General features: G+C 39.2%; 1 protein-coding gene across 2 annotated transcripts in view; it reads left to right on the forward strand.

Annotated features, from left to right (window-relative positions):
- PIBF1 (progesterone immunomodulatory binding factor 1) overlaps nt 1–16,435 on the forward strand; it is a 174,659-nt gene that overhangs the window by 41,596 nt on the left and 116,628 nt on the right. For both annotated transcript variants that reach the window (XM_024569113.3, XM_024569121.3), the window contains 3 exons: nt 2,252–2,360; nt 2,593–2,774; nt 4,050–4,175. In XM_024569113.3, coding sequence (XP_024424881.2) covers nt 2,252–2,360; nt 2,593–2,774; nt 4,050–4,175 — 417 coding nt within the window. The remainder of the gene's footprint in view (nt 1–2,251; nt 2,361–2,592; nt 2,775–4,049; nt 4,176–16,435) is intronic.

The raw sequence follows: 16,435 nt of genomic DNA on the forward strand, positions 1-16,435 counted from the left end.
ATTTTTTCAAATAGATTTTCAGTTTCTTGCTCTTTCTCTTCTTCTGTCACCCCTGTGATGCAAATGTTGGAATGCTTGATGTGATCCCAGAGGCTGTTTATAGTATCCTCATTTTTTTGGATTCTTTTTTCTTCTTGTTATTCTCACTGATTGTTTTGCTTCCTTATGTTCCAAATCATTGATTTGAGTCTCAGCTTCATCCACTCTACTGTTGATTCCCTGTAAATCTTTCTTTATTTCAATTAGTGTACCCTTCATTTCTGACTAGATCTTTTTTTTATTCTGTTAAGGTCCTCACTAAGTTCCTTGAGCATCCTTATAACCAATGTTTTGAACTCTGCATCTGATTGATTGCTTATCTCCACTTTGTTTCGTCCTTTTTCTGGAGTTTTGATCTGTTCTTTATTCGGGCCATGTTTCTTTGTCTCTTCATTTGTGCAGCCTCCCTGTGTTTATGTCTGTGTATTAGGTAGAGCTGCTATGAGTCCCTGTCTTGGTAGCCTGGTCTAATGTAGTAGGTATCCTGTAGGGTCCAGTGGCACAGCCTCCCCTATCTCCCAAGGTGGGTACTGAGGAAACCCTCCTGTTGTAGTTGAGCTTTAATTGCTGTTGGCAGGTCATTGGGAGGGTTTTACCCAGGCCAGTCAGCTGCAAGGACTGGCTGTGACCACTGAACACCAACTTTCACCCTCTGTGGAGGATCAGCTGTGCAGGGGTGAGGTGGTGGTGCTCTGATGTGGTGTGTAGCTGTGTTCACTTGGTGCACAGGCTCTGGGGTTCCTTGGGTGGCTCAGGCCAAGGTCAGCCTGTACCTGTGTTCTTCTCAGGACCACCCTGCCTGAGCTATAAAGCAATCTGAGATGGCTGCTTCTTGCGTTGAGTTTGGAGATTCCCCTGTGAAGCCCATCTGTGAATCTAGGTTGGCTGCTGCTAGTGCAGGGCCTGGGGCCACCTAGCAAGAAGTACGGGGGTGGAGCCTAACTGAGACAGGCTGTTTTTTGTGTGATGGGATTAGGAAACTGTGAAGCATAAGCCAAGACCAGCCATTCATATGGGAAAGTCAAAGTTAACATTTTGGGTGGGCCCATAAGTTGGGTGAGAGGAGTCTCAGGGGATCTCCAGGGAGGGGCAAACAGTGTTAGCCAGATTGGAGGAGTCTTAGGTATGGCACTCGGTTGCTATCTCTGTGGTTCTATAGGCAGAGATTCGGAAAAGGGACAATGGCTTCTGCCCACCTTTCTGTCTGGGAAAAAGCTATCCCTCAGCTCCAGCCTTTGAGACACTTCAGTTCCTTCCTGCATGTCACTGGTGCTTTTCAAGCTGCTACCCCGGTGCTAGAGTTCAGAGGGAGTGAGTCTGAGTAAGTCTGTATGTGGGTTCTTTAAGGGGAAGTGCTCAGTACTCCAGAAGTTTCTTCACTGACTCAATCCCTACTGGCTTTTTATGGGGATTTATCTTCCTAGCACTGGAACCCTGGGCTGGGAGGCCTGGGGTGGAGCTAGGACTCCTCAGTTCTGAGATATCCCTGCCAAATTTTTATCTACCATAAATGGATGTGGGACCAGCCCGTTCCACATCTTCACCCCTCCTACCTGTCTGGATGGATGTGGTTTCCTTAATTCCACAGTTGTCAGTCTCCCATTCAACTCTATTTCTGACAGGTCTGATTGATGGTTGTTCTATATTTTAGTTGTAATTTTGATGTGGTTGTGTGAGGAAGCAAACTGAGTTTGCCTATGCTGTCATCTTGACCAGAATCCTACATACTTATTTTTTTAAGATAATTCATTTAGCCCTGTCTGGTGTAGCTCAGTGGATTGAGGCCGGCCTGCACACCAAAGAGTCACAAGTTCAGTTCCCAGCCAGGGCACACGACTGGGTTGCAGGCCAGGTCCTCAGTGGGGATGTGTGAGAGGCAACCACACATTGATGTTTCTCCCCCTCTCTTTCTCCTTCCCTTCCTCTCTCTAAATATAAATAAATAAAATCTTTTTTAAAAAGATAATACATTCATAGGTATGTATCTGAACAAGGTCTTGAACAGAGATTCCTTCTAAATTTGAACAGCAGGTGCTGTATTGTTTACCGAATGGCACTGAAGCCCCACTGCTAGTATCTCTGTTCGGTTTCCTGGAACATAGTCAACCCGTTTAAAACATTCATTGTAAACAGGGATGTAACATTTATATATGTATTTAAATTTTATTTTAGTAAAAACAAATAAGCGAATGAATGTATTTGAATTTTTCAGTGAACGTGATGCTCTTGAACAGGAAGTAACTGAATTAAGGAGAAAACATGAAATACTGGAAGCCTCCCACACAATTCAAGCTAAAGAAAGAAGTGAATTATCAAAAGAGGTAAACTTATAGAGTCATTTGTATTTTATTGTGCAGTGATTGTGGACATAGGGCAGAACTGTGGGTGGGTCATTTTTTCCTTTTTGATGTAGTTGCCAGAAAAAAAGGGGCCTTTAGTAGCTGTGTTTGGATGAAAAACTGCAAGGTAAGACTTGGCCCTTTTTATGTGGTGAGCGCAAGCTGGCATGAAAGAAAAGACGCGGCCCTGAACGCTGTCTCCGTGCACGTGCAGGTAGCAACGTTGCAGCAGACTGTCACGTTACTGCAGAAGGATAAAGAATACCTCAGTCGCCAAAACATGGAGCTTAGTGTTCGCTGTGCCCATGAAGAGGACCGCCTTGAAAGACTTCAAGCTCAACTGGAAGAAACCAAAAAGGCTAGAGAAGAGATGTATGAAAAATACGTGGCATCCAGGCAAGACTTGCATTATTTTCCATATAAAGAGATACAAATTAGCACCAGCTTCTTTGAGGGAACTCTTGCCTTTGGGGAAGAATAGTGATTTTTGTTAAGGTCTAAAGGATGATATTAAGATAATAGTTCATTTTGTTTCCTTATAAGATGTTCTCACTTTAATTGATTTTTTAAAAAGACTTTTTGGCTTTTCCAACAATCAAAAGCTTGTTTCTTTTAGGTATGGTATATACATACACCGTAAATTTTGATTTATTTTATTTCCAACTAAGATCTCTATGTAAATGTTTTTGAAGGAAAGTATATAAGTATCTCTGTAGAGGTGTCTTTTCAAAGAAAATGTAATCATGCGGAGCCTGACTAAGCTGACCTTTTCCTGCGGGAAACAAAAAGAAGGATGAGGAGACAGCACTGCATCCTGTTTAAAGATCAGGCTCTGGGCGCAGGCTGCTCTGTTTCGATGCTGTCTTCTCTCTTCCTCTAGATAGACAAGCTATTACAGTTCTTTCCACTAGTAGCCCTTACAGTGTTTGAGCTACTTACTTTTAGCAGCACATCTAAAACTAAAACAAATTCTATCCTTGAAGAACTCACACATTCATAACTTTTTCCCTACCCTGTGGTATTTTTCATCTGTGTCTGCACCTGTGAATACCCTGCATAATGCTTTGTGACTTTGCTCAAAGATCACGGTGGCTCTAGTTGATGTGCTTTGAAGGAAAAGTTTTCTAAAGAGCTAGTCATTTTGTTTTTATATTTTTTAATACAGTGCAGGGCGAAGTAGGTTTACAGTTGTTCATATGGAAAATAATGCAACGTTGAACAAATAGTAATACAGGAAGAACTTGTGTGTTGCACATACTCACGTCCCTAAGCCTACTTTCGCCCCGCTCTGTGGTATCTGTCTGTCTGTCACCCTGCGGCTCACCAGTGTACATTCCTAAATGAAGGACCTTTCGTACGCGTCGGTCTTCAGCCATATACATTAAAGACTCTTAGTAGGATATTTTTTAAGATGAATAATTATTTTAAATGGATTAACTAACATTTCATGTAGTGGTTAAATCTTAAGGACAGAATGTTTAAAAGAAAATCTTAGATAGAACTAGTTGGAACAGTATTTTTAGGAATTACAAAACTTTATGTGTAATAACTATGATTTCAAGCAACATTATATTTAGGCCATATTTGACATATTACTATCTTACATGAAGAGTAAACATCTGTTTCTTTTACAAAAATAAATTCACGTATATTCCTTTTGGTTCCTTGCAGAGATCATTATAAAACAGAATATGAAAATAAACTACGTGATGAACTGGAACAAATCAAATTGAAAACTAATCAAGAAATTGATCAACTTAGAAGTGCCTCTAGGGAAATGTATGAACGGGAAAACAGGTGAAAAAAAAAAAAAGTATAAAATTTGTTGTATATTTTATTTCTCTTTATTGGAAGCTTATAGTTTTATTGAAATTAAGCTTTATTTCTGTGGCATAATGTCTTTTAAATACATTAAAGAAAATTTGTTAAATATGATGGAACATTGAAGTTTTGAGATGGTTGATAACTAGCTTAGAGCTAGTTAGCATGGTGTGTCAGACCTTCAGCCTCTTTCCTCTGGTATTCTCATTGTCCCTTTATTACCCTGGTAACTTGTCTTTTTACCTGCCCCTCACTTCAGGTTGAGGACAGAGATGGAAGGAAATTAGAGAGTACTAACAAATGCCAGTACTTCTTCCTGTAACCATGCCTAAAATCTCTAGGAAATTTTTAAAAGCTAGAATAATAGGAAATATTGCATATGCCTCATGTAGCTGCTGGTCCTGAAAGACATCATGTAAAATAGTCTTGAAGGAGGATTATTTTTATTCATGCAGTTACTTTCAGATCAGTATATAGTAGGTTCCTCAGTGACAGGCAGTGTTAGGGGGGAATAAATGCTTCATATTTCCATGGCATTTATTTTTATATACCATCATTATAATTCATATGGCTTTCGAAAGTTTATATTTTAGTGTGAAAATTGTTTTGAAATTGACTGAACTGTTATACTAGTTTACCAGCATGATTTGAATATATGCTATTTTGATCTTTGCCAACAAGCAAGACTTTAAATCAGACTAAGGTTAATGTTAGAAAAGTTTACATTTGAGCTTTCATGACAATATACTTATTTAGCAAATATTTATCGAGACCCACTGTGTGCCAGATACATGCTAGATGCCAGATACAGGGGTGGCCTCTGCCTTCACAAAGCTGGTAGTCTAACACAGGATAAAGACAAAGAAAAATAAGTATGAAGATAATGGAGAAAACAGCAGGATGCGCAGGATGAGACCACACCCACAAAGTGTCTGTAACCCAGCCTTGGGAGGAGTCAGGGAAGACTGTGGAGGGAGAAATGGCCAAGCTGATCCCTGCATGATGACTGGAGTAAGACTCTCTAGGGAAGGGATCGGAGGAAGGCATATATAGTATGTATAAAAACCTGGAGACAAGGAATCATGGACATGGACAACAGTGTGGTGACTGTGGGGTGTGAGAGTATAATGTGGATAAATGGTAATGAAAAAAACATGCCATAAAAAAATTTTAAAATATTTTTAAATGAAGCTTTTTGAGCAGCAATATCATTCACTGGTCTACAGTGCAGAATGAGGAGCAGGGAGTTGTAAGAGATGAAACAGAAGAGGGAAATGGGTCCAAAGTGGGGAACTACTGAGAAATTTTAAGAATGTGCATGATCTGATCTGATCTGATTTTACATAAAGAGGCCATTCTGCAATGTGGAGAATAGATTGGAGGAATATAAGGCTGGAGACAGAGAGGCCACTTTTAGCAGCTGTTTTCATTATCAATTGAGAAGTAATAATAGAACTGGATTTGTAGCAGTCGGGAGGGAGAGGAATGGGCCAGACTGGGAAATGTTCAGGAGGAAGAACCAACAAGATTCTGTGCCTGGACTGGGCTGGAGAGTGACAAATTAAGGAGGTCACCAGGTCTCTTTCTCTTTCTCCTTCCTTCCTTCCTTCCTCCCTCCCTCCCTCCCTCCCTCCCTTCTTTCCTTCCTTCCTTCCTTCCTTCCTCCCTTCCTTCCTTCCTTCCTTCCTTCCTTCCTTCCTTCCTTCCTTCCTTCCTTCCCCTCTCATATTTATATGTTTCCAGGTGTGCAGCGTTGTAATTTGATTGTCTGTATGCACTACCAAGCTATCACCCCCAAAAGTCTAGTTATTATTTATCACCACCAGATTTCTTGATTGGGTAACTGCATGGATGGTGATGCAATGATTAAAACATTAGAAAAAGGCGAGGCTTTATTTAGTAAATGTGATACGTTTAGTTTGGTTTCATTGGAAGTGTCTGAGATAGGCAGAGAGAAAGGGTGCCTATATATGGTTCTAAATCTCAGGAGAAAGACCTGCGCATGAGATAGACCTGTGGCATAGGTGATATTGTTTCTGTTTTACAAATACATTCTGTTAGTCCTTTGGCTCAGTTCTGTTATGGATTGTATAGGCTTTTATTGACTGACTTAATAACTTAAAAATTTATGGAGTTATTTCTATGATAATATGCATGATTATTTCCAAAGAATCCGCATAGCCACATAAACTTTGGTATGTAATTGTTTTGAGAACTCCTGATTCCGTAGTGCTTATTATTATTGTTGTTTTTAAAAAACCCTTTAAAATGCATCCCATGGTATCATAAGGTGAGATAAATGAGCCCTTATTCCCTAAGATAGTTGGAAGACATAGTTGTATGACCATTTCTCGAACCTGGGAAGCTGAAAGGTTTCCTTTTTCCCCACTATTCTGACTCCAAATCTACCTCAAAATGGATGCCACCTAATGCGAAGATTCCTGGGACTGGGCTGCTGTTGGGCAAGCCCCAGTCAGCCGCAGGACCCAGAGCGACCCGTGCAATTTGAAGCTACAGGGACAGTTAGTTGCCACAGTGGTGCTGAACTGCAGCCTGGGCCGAACGGCTTTCTTTTTTTTTTTTTTTAATATATTTATTCATTATGCTATTACAGTTGTCCCATTCCCCCCCCCCCACTCCACTCCATCCTGCCCATCCTCTCCCTCCCACATTCCCTCCCTATAGTTCATGTCCATGGGTCATACTTATAAGTTCTTTGGCTTCTAGATTTCCTACACTATTTTTACCCTCCCCCTGTCTATTTTCCACCTATCATCTATGCTACTTATTCTCTGTACCTTTCCCCCCCTCTCCCCCTCCCACTTCCCTATTGACAACCCTCCATGTGTTCTCCATCTCTATGGTTCTGTTCCTGTTCTAGTTGTTTGCCTAGTTTGCTCTTGATTTTGTTTTAGGTGTGGTCATTAATAACTGTGAGTTTGCTGTCATTTTTACTGTTCCTATTTTTTATCTTCTTTTTCTTAGGTAACTCCCTTTAACATTTCATATAATAAGGGCTTGGTGATGATGAACTTCTTTAACTTGACCTTATCTGAGAAGCACTTTATCTTCCCTTCCATTCTAAATGATAGCTTTGCTGGATACAGTAATCTTAGATGTAGGTCCTTGCGTTTAATCTTGGGTAATGTAATTATGATGTGCCTTGGTGTGTTCCTCCTTGGGTCCAGCTTCTTTGGGATTCTCTGAGCTTCCTGGACTTCCTGGAAGTCTATTTCCTTTGCCATATTAGGACTTTCAATTGCACTGGGACTTCTAGCCAGCTAGCTGTATAAGCTCGCCTTTACCATTTTATTAATGTCACAATAATCCAACCCCGTCCAGTTGGATTATTGTGACATTAATAACTTTATGTGGCTGAATCTTTTTGAACCAGTTTCCTCATTTTGGCAGGATGAACCATAGTTACAATTTATGTCCCCTACTCATTTACAAGGTTAAACTAAATTGCAAATTATTTATTTTGAAATTCTCCAACTTAAAAATAACTAAGGAAAGGATCTTAATATTCCTTGTTTATAAAACAGAAGACTTAGAAAACAAAAGTTTATGCATTTAGATATTTTTATGTCTGGACAGATTTATTACTTGCTTTGGACTTGGGTGTTTAATTGTGTCAATTGTATTTTATCAAAGTGTGCTATTGCAATATGAATTAAATGCATGAAATACTTACACTTGCATATTTGTACTTAATCTTACCTGTCCTCCAATAAACATTTTTAGAAGAAAGTTAAATGATGAGACTAGAGAAATGTTTTCCCTTTGGTTTGCTTTCTATCTGGGGGACTTTAAAAGAGAGCCTTTTATTTCTCTTCCATGTGGAAAAGAAAGATGAAACTCACGCCATGCGATCTTGGTATCTACTTCTGCAGTCAGTCATACTTGTGAAGTTAAGGGTTCAGGGGGAAGAGGAAGAAAGTGAAGAGACAAAGACTTGAGAAAAGGCAGAGATAAGCAAAGAAAGAACTTAGATACTTGGGTGCGTCAGACATACTATACAGCCGCCCCGCCCTTATCCACGGGGAGTATGCTCCATGAGCCCCACTGTCTGAAACCACACTGGTACCAAACCCTATATATACCATATGTATGTTTTTCCTCTACACACCGCTTTTTTTAATTACAGGAAGCTCTTTGCAGCTTGTCTTTGTCATATTCGAATTGCCAGCATCACTACTCTTGTGTTTCGGAGCCATTATTGAGTAAAATGAGGGCTACTTTAGCACAAACGCCATCATACTGTAACAATGGGTCTGATAGCCAAGAAGGCCACTAAGTGACTAATGGGCCAAGAGCATATACAACGTGGACACACAGGACAAAGGGATGACTTATGTCCCTGGCCAGATGGAGCAGGACAGCATGAGGTTTCATCATGCTGCTGATTGGAGGGGCACGCACTTTAAAACCAGAACTGTTTATTTCTGGAATTTTTCATTTAGTATTTTCGGACCACGGTTGACCGTGGGCACCTGAAACTGTGGGTGAGGAAGGGCTGCTGTACTTGAGATGATAGCCTGTATATATGCTTTGGCTCAGTCTGTTCATTGGATTTCTTGTCTTCTTCCGTACTTTATAGTTGCTTTAAAATACCAGTTCGGCGCTGTGGGAAATAATGAGTCAAACTCACTCCGGTGGTGAAACTTATTATATAAATAACTTTTTGCTTAGTAGGTATTATAAAACTAGAATGTACAGATGCTTTTACACACTTGGAGGAAAAGAATTATTCCTTGAACGGGGAGTATATTACGAAAAAGATTGGGAGTAAAAGACCAAACTTAAATTCTGGCTTTACCACTTATTAGCTGAGTGAATATATCATTTAATATCCCTGAAGTTTAACTTCCTCTTACATAAAATGAGCTAATAATACTACTTCACAGGGTGACCTACAAGGTCTAAACAAGATAATATATATGAAAAGTGTACTTTAAATTATAGCTATATATAAGTGGTAAATGTTTTGATACCTTTTGCCTATATGCAATACTTAAAAATTCTTTTACCATTGTGTTGACAATTTAAGTAAAATTAATATTATATATTTAAGGTCAACGTAGCATTATGGAACAGTTTATTATCATTAAAAGGCACTATTACAAAATATATAATTATTCTTAAGTATTGGTCACCATTGTAATTAAGTATCAGTATAGCCAGAGAGGGTCTGCATACCCTAAATTTCTGCATAAAATAGCCATTTGTTCCTAATTAGTACTATGAGATAATAAAGTCAGGAGAGATCAATTCAGCTGATTGAGATTTTTCGAAAGTAAAATTACCACTACCTAAGGTAATCCCATCGTTGTAAACAGAAAGAACTGTTCTCGGGGTGATGCTGTAAAAAAGGCAAGGGTGAATCTGTTAGAAGTATTCATGATGCCCTTGATGGCACACAGAATGTGGAATTTCAAATTGCTGTAGAATTATTTGTAAGGGGGAGAGGCATTAGGGAAAAAGAGATCGAAAATATGCTTTTAAGTGTGATTGGTATTGCTTTAGGGACTTTTATTTTCCCACCGTTTCAGTAAAAACCATCTTCATCACTATTTGTCATCTTCCAAAAGTGCTCAAGAAGAAACTGTAATGACATAAGCTTAAAATTTGTGTAGAATCTTGGAGTGATAACAAACACCTTTGAATCCTAAATCTGAGTTTACTTACAAAGGTTAGTGGGGTATAGGCAATGCCCCACAGTAGGTGAATTGGAACGCTAGTGTACAGAGGCTCCGTTCCCCCTGTAACAAGTGTATGCCCTCACCAGTGCCTCAGCAAACTTCTGTTGTTTAAGTCTTACCAGACTCCTGTGTGCTTCCTACAGCTTTTTTAATGGGAGAGCTGAAAAATACTCTTTGTCTTTTCAGTTATGTTATTCTGAAAGTATAACTTTCTATATCTTAACTTCTCAAATAATTGTAAATGAAATTTTGTTATCTATCTTTTATTGTTAACTATGTTCTTTATGCCTATAGGTGGTAACCTTATGTGTTTACTGCTTAATTAATAATATTTAAGTATTTCAAGGTTTCTAGGGTGTTTCAGATATGAAGCAAGGTGAGTTCAAGTTACGTGAGAACCTGGATTTGCCTGCATTGAATAGTTCATGGGGGCAGGGGGACTGGTAGAGTGGGAAAGTGTCACACTTTTAAAGGCCCTGTTTGCCAGTGGGGAATTTTGGGTGGTTTTATAGTGTAAGAGTGACATGATATTTTTTTTTAATTGTGGTTGCAGTGTTGGGTGGATTATGTGTAGTTGAAAAGGGAATGGAGGCAAGGAGATTGGTTAGAAGACAACTGGATAGTTTAAGTGAAGATGAGAAATGGAAAGGAAAACAGCTGAATTTGAAGTGTATTTAGGTAGCGGGACCTACAAGACCTGGTGACTGACAGGAAGTGCACGTGCCTCAGGAACGACTCCGGCTCTTCTGCTTCACTCGTCTCAGACATGGTGCTCAGACATGGTGCTCAGACATGGCCGGCAGCTCCAGGGTGCAGACAAGATTTAGGAAGGAAGGTGACAATTTCCGATATTTTACAGATGTGGCAGGTCTGACCAAGCCCAAAAGCACTTGTCTAAGAGTACATACTTTACTGCTAGAAATGTTCCTCTGCGGTGCCCCAGGTATTGCTCCCCTCAGTCTTCTCTGTGTCCCCCAGTGCACTCCTACAAATATTACCACTTTCTTTTTATAAAATAACAAATCTCGGGAAGCACTGCCCTAATTATCATTCTCTAAATGAGTATCTTCATATTGTTTATTTATATTTTTATATTTAGATAGCATGCTAGCAATACCTACTATTTATTACTCAATAAATACCTGTTATGCATCAAGTGTTATACTCAACATACATTGTGGAAATAATTAAGTGGGACATTTTATGAGGTTGCAGGTATTAGTATCCCCATTTTACAAATGAGGAAACTGAAAGGGTGTGACTTGCCTGCGAGTACAGACTTTTTCACTGGTTAAACTAGACACATGTGACTCTATAGTGCAGTGCAGACTCCCATTTTCCTACTTGAGGCTATGAAAACTGACAAAAGATTTCTTATCAAAATTGTAATTTTGGTGGTAATTTATTTAGAATTCTTGAGATCTCAAGAGTTTGCAAACCCCACTTAATTCTTGAGGGCTGAGTAGTGTGGGTCACCAGAACTTCATAATAGCATTTGGTTTTGGGGTTTTTTTTTTTTAATGGGAAAATATATTTTTATATTGTTCAACTACAGTTGCCCCCGTTACCCCCCAACTCTCCCCCACCCCAGCCACCCACCCCTCCCACGCTCAATCCTACCCCCATTTGGCTTTGTCTATGGGTCCTTTATACATGTTCTTTGATGACCCTTCCCCTTCTTTCCTGCATTATCCCCCTTCTCCCTCTGGTTACTGTCCGTTTGTTCTTCATTTCAATGTCTCTGGTTATATTTTGCTTGCTTGTGTGTTTTGTTGATTAGGTTCCACTTATAGGTGAGATCATATGGTATTTGTTTTTCACCGCCTGACTTATTTCACTTGGTATAATGCTCTCTAGATCCATCCATGCTGTCCCAAAGGGTAGGAGCTCTTTCTTTCTACTGTGTAGTATTCCATTGTGTAAATGTATCACAGTTTTTTGATCCACTCATTTACTGATGGGCACTTAGGTTGCTTCCAGCACTTGGCTATTGTCTGTTGTGCTTCTATGAACATTGGGGTGCATAGGTTCTTTTGAATTGGTGTTTTGGTATTCTTAGGGTATAATCCCAGCAGCAGAATTGCCAGGTCAAAAGGCAGTTCCATTTTTAGTTTTCTGAGGAAATTCCATACTGTTTTCCACAGTGGCCTCACCGGTCTGCATTCTCACCAACAATATACTAGGGTTCCCTTTTCTCCACATCCTCTCCAACATTTGTTATTTGTTGATTTATGATGGCCAATCTGACCAGTGTGAAGTGGTATCTCATTGTGGTTTTATAAAAGTATTTGTAATTTTGAAAATTTGTAGAAAAGCCTTTATTTTTCTATAAAATGGTATAATTTTTTGACAGGACCTACCTCTCTGACCCTGCTCTTCTAAGGCCCAGACTCCCCCCTTGTAATGAGAGCCAGTCCCCTCTCTCCTGGTCGAGGACACAGCTCCAGCAGTCCTCCCCTTTGTCTCCCATGTGGGCAAAGTGTTCCCCTTTCGACCAGGTCATTTTAACCATGTACAAAATAATATTTCTGTCATCTTAAAAAGCCTTTTTTATCTCTACTTTCCCCTCTCATCACTGCCCCATTTCTTTGTGCCCCTTTCGGCCAAACATCTACAGAGAGTGTGGTATACTCATTCATTACCACTGTGCCCCCATTTTTAAAAATTTGCTAAGAAGCTTTTGCCCCCACTCCCACCCCTGTACCACTTCAACAAAGCTGTCCCCAGAGACCTTCATGTTGCCAAACATCTGATGGTCAGATTCTCATTCTCATCTTACTTGACCTATTAGCAATATTTAATACGGTCAGTCACTCCCCATTCTTGCAAACACATTCTTGAACTGGTTCCCAAGATACTTCACTTTTACTTTTCCTCTTTTTCTACTGACTCTAGGAAGTCTGGGCACTACTCACTCGCTCTACTTTCTCCTTGGGATCTTTCGCAGCCTTCTCTATCTTATTTCCACTTGGTTATCTAGTAAGCATCTTAAATTTATTATTTCCAGAAGCAAACTTCTGTCCATCCAACCTGCTCTGCCTGTAGTCTGACCCAGCTCAATTAAAGACAACTCTGTTCTACCTGCCTAGACCAAAGCCCGTCAAATCGCCTTGCACCTCTTCTACCTTTTTCACATTCTGTGTTCTGTTTATCGGTGATCTTTTGGTGTTGTCTTCAGAATTTATGGTCTCCTACCGTCTCACACTCCCTCTTGGTCCCAGCTACCGTTATGTCTAACCTTCATCGTTGCCAGAGCCTCTTACGTGGTGCCCCGGCCTCACTGTGTGATGTCGCCAGTCCCTTCTCAGCCCAGCTCCTGTTAAACAGTAGTTCAGATTGAATCCCTCCTCTGCTCAAATACAAAGTGTCTCCATCTCACTCAGTAAAAATGCAAATGATTGTTATGGATGGCGATACTACATGATCTGCTCCCAGTTCCCCTGTCCTCACTTTACTACTGTATCGTCGGCACTTGCTCTAACTGTTGGGTACATTTCTCACCTCCGGTCTCTGTGTTTATGGTTCACACTGCTTAATGCTTCACTCCTGGGTACCTCGAGCCCTGTTTCCTCACTTTCTCCACCTCTTCATATGTCACCTGTTCTCTGATGTCTTTTCCCAAATCCCCCACATTCCTCATGCTTGCTGCCCAGTAGCCTCTCCTCTGCCTAGCACTTAGGACCTACTAACATACTTTTGGTTTCTTTTCCACTAGAATGCAGTTTCCCTGTTAGTAGGGATTTTCATCTGTTTAGTGCTAGGTTTAGTGCTATGTACCAATGTCTGGTACATAGTAAGTGCTCAATAAATATGGGTTGAATGAAAGAATACATTGGCCCTGCTTCAGAGAAATCAGGGATTTTAAACAAGTGTTGTGCATTTTGGTGCTTCAATTTTTCATAATTTTTTAAAGCCACAGTTTGGGTTGGATATTTATCTACTTTTGGCCCAAGTTTTCACATCTATAAAATGAAAAAAACAATCTGCTTGGGCACCAACTTAATAAGATGATAGGAAAGTATAGCACTGAGTTCAGTGAAAAGTAACCTCAGAAAGTTTCTACCCTTAAAATGCATAACATTCCCTATGAATTGTGTTAAATAAAATTTTTACTTTGGTTTTTTTTATGCCTCATTCACTTTTCAGCTAAGTTACGTAAAGAAAAAAATTACCAGTTATTGATTATATAACAGCAGATAGTCCACTTGTAACCCTTCTATTTTATGCCTTCTTAAAAACAAAAGCATCGGGTATAGAAATGAGCAGTTTCATATTTCATCTAGGAAGAGAAATCTGAAGGTAGAGTGATTAATTCAAATGTTTTCCCTATAAATAAGCTTGTCACATAAACAGCCTGTTTCAATTCCTTTTTGTTCCAACTATAAAAAAAATGTTCACTTTTATTAACCAAAAATATTTTACATGGACACAGAAGGAGAAGAATGGGTTGCTGGGTTGTGCTTGCTGAGCTCTTCTGATAACCATGGTTTTTCACTATTTATTCTTGGTAAATTTCGAATTCTGAGACATTAGTGATATTTATTCAAGCTAAGACATGCTCTTGGCATTGCCAAGCTCTGATTTGTTTCTGTTAGAATTCAATGGTTCCTAAAGTTTTTCTCATTCTTCTAAGATTTTTTCTTAACATTTTTCAAGTGTAAATTTAGATTTGGCATATTGGTACTGTAAAATTTATCTCTAGTAGTAAGCAAATACATTCCACCCTGTACAGAAGTCTGTTGTATGTGTTGTACTGAGGTTTTCAGGCTTTGGATGTGAGATACTTCTGGATGAACTTAGTCGTATGAAGTCATCTCTGCGTCAATGTGCTAGATTGCATATGAAATACATAGATTTTATTGCAGTATTAAAACTGTTTTTAGAGAAATAACTAATAAGTCTTTCAGTTTCTTGTCTGAATGGCTGGTGTGGCTCAGTGGATTGAGCACCAGCCTGCGAAACAAAGGGTCGCTGGTTCGATTCCCAGTTAGGGCACATGCCTGGGTTGTGGGCCAGGTTCCCCAGCTGGGCGTATGTGAGAGGCAACCACACATTGGTGTTTCTCTCCCTCCCTTCTCTTCTGTTTGTATTTTAAAACAATTCTTATAATGTTGGTCAACTGGCCAACTCCCAACATCTTTCTCCATTATTATAATAACACTTGATTTTATATATGTATATATATAAAATATTTGATTACATATATAGATTGTGTACTGATATATTGATTATAATTACATTTGATTATATATAACATATATTCAGTTTGGACTTTTCAAACTGCATGTATGAGCTGCTGTAGCTCGGACATGTTACAGATAGTTTCTTTCAATTTTTCAGCTGTGTCTATTGAAGAACATTTAAATTCCTGCTGTCTTTTAATTCTATTTTGTTACATTTTCTAATGCATTGAACATTTTAAAATGGATAATTTATTAGTTATATGGCAGTTACACTTTTATCTGTGGCCGGAATACAGTCCATCTGGTGTTTTTCAAACCAGTCTAAATTTGAAAAAACAAGGGCCATAAAAACAAGTGTATAATATGTTCACAGTTTTTTCAAGGCTTATTTTTTTAATTTTATTTATCGATTTTAGAAAGAGAGTGAGAGACATCAGTTTTTGTTGTTCCACTTATTTATGCATTCACTGGTTGATTCCTATATGTGCCCTGACCAGGGATCAAACCCACAACCTTGGCATATCGGGACAGTGCTCTAACCAACGGAGCTACCCAGCCAGAGCCTCAAGGCTGATATTTAATATCTATTTCTGCCTTGAGATAATCATATAACATAAATCTCATGATGGCAGAATTTCCTAAGGAGAAAACTTCTGTGAAACAAAGAAAATCTTAGTATGCTGAAGAGCATAACTCTAGAACCAGACACTCTGGGTTCACATTTGGGCTCCATAGCTTACTTGTATGTGACCGTGAGCTAATACTTAACTTCTCTGTTTCAGTCCTGTTCTTCGTACAATGAAGGTAATGATACAACCTACACTTTGTGGGATTGTTGTGGAGGTTAAATTATAACATGTTATCATAAATATAATATGTTGTAAATAATAAAAGAGTTACATGTGAAGTGCCTAGCACAGTTCCTAGCACATGGTAAGCATTCTGTGTTTGCTGTTACAGTTATTGTCAGTGGGAGAATACCGCAGTTTATCTCTCAGACTTAATGTGAAATATTAAAAGTCAATACGTAATATTAAAGGAAGCATTTCTCTATGTTAAAAGGAATTATGCTGCTTCTTATTGTTGTTTGCAGGTTGTGGGCAGGGGTATGGAAGGTGCAGTAGCTGATTAGGAGAAAGGGTTTGCACAGAAATCTTATCAGCAAACACTTACAAGAGGACTTACTAGTAGAAGCCTCAGCTTTTAGCACTTTCTTTCATTCATTTCAGTTTTCTCTTTTTGAATTGCCTTCGCTTACTTTTTTTCTCAGTCCAACGTACATGTCTTCCCTTAATTGACTCACCTCTCTTCCTCCAATGAAAAATAATCAGCTCCTCCTCTTTTTGGCCAT

This window comes from Desmodus rotundus, chromosome 13, assembly GCF_022682495.2.
Source record: "Desmodus rotundus isolate HL8 chromosome 13, HLdesRot8A.1, whole genome shotgun sequence".
Taxonomy (NCBI): Eukaryota; Metazoa; Chordata; class Mammalia; order Chiroptera; family Phyllostomidae; genus Desmodus; species Desmodus rotundus.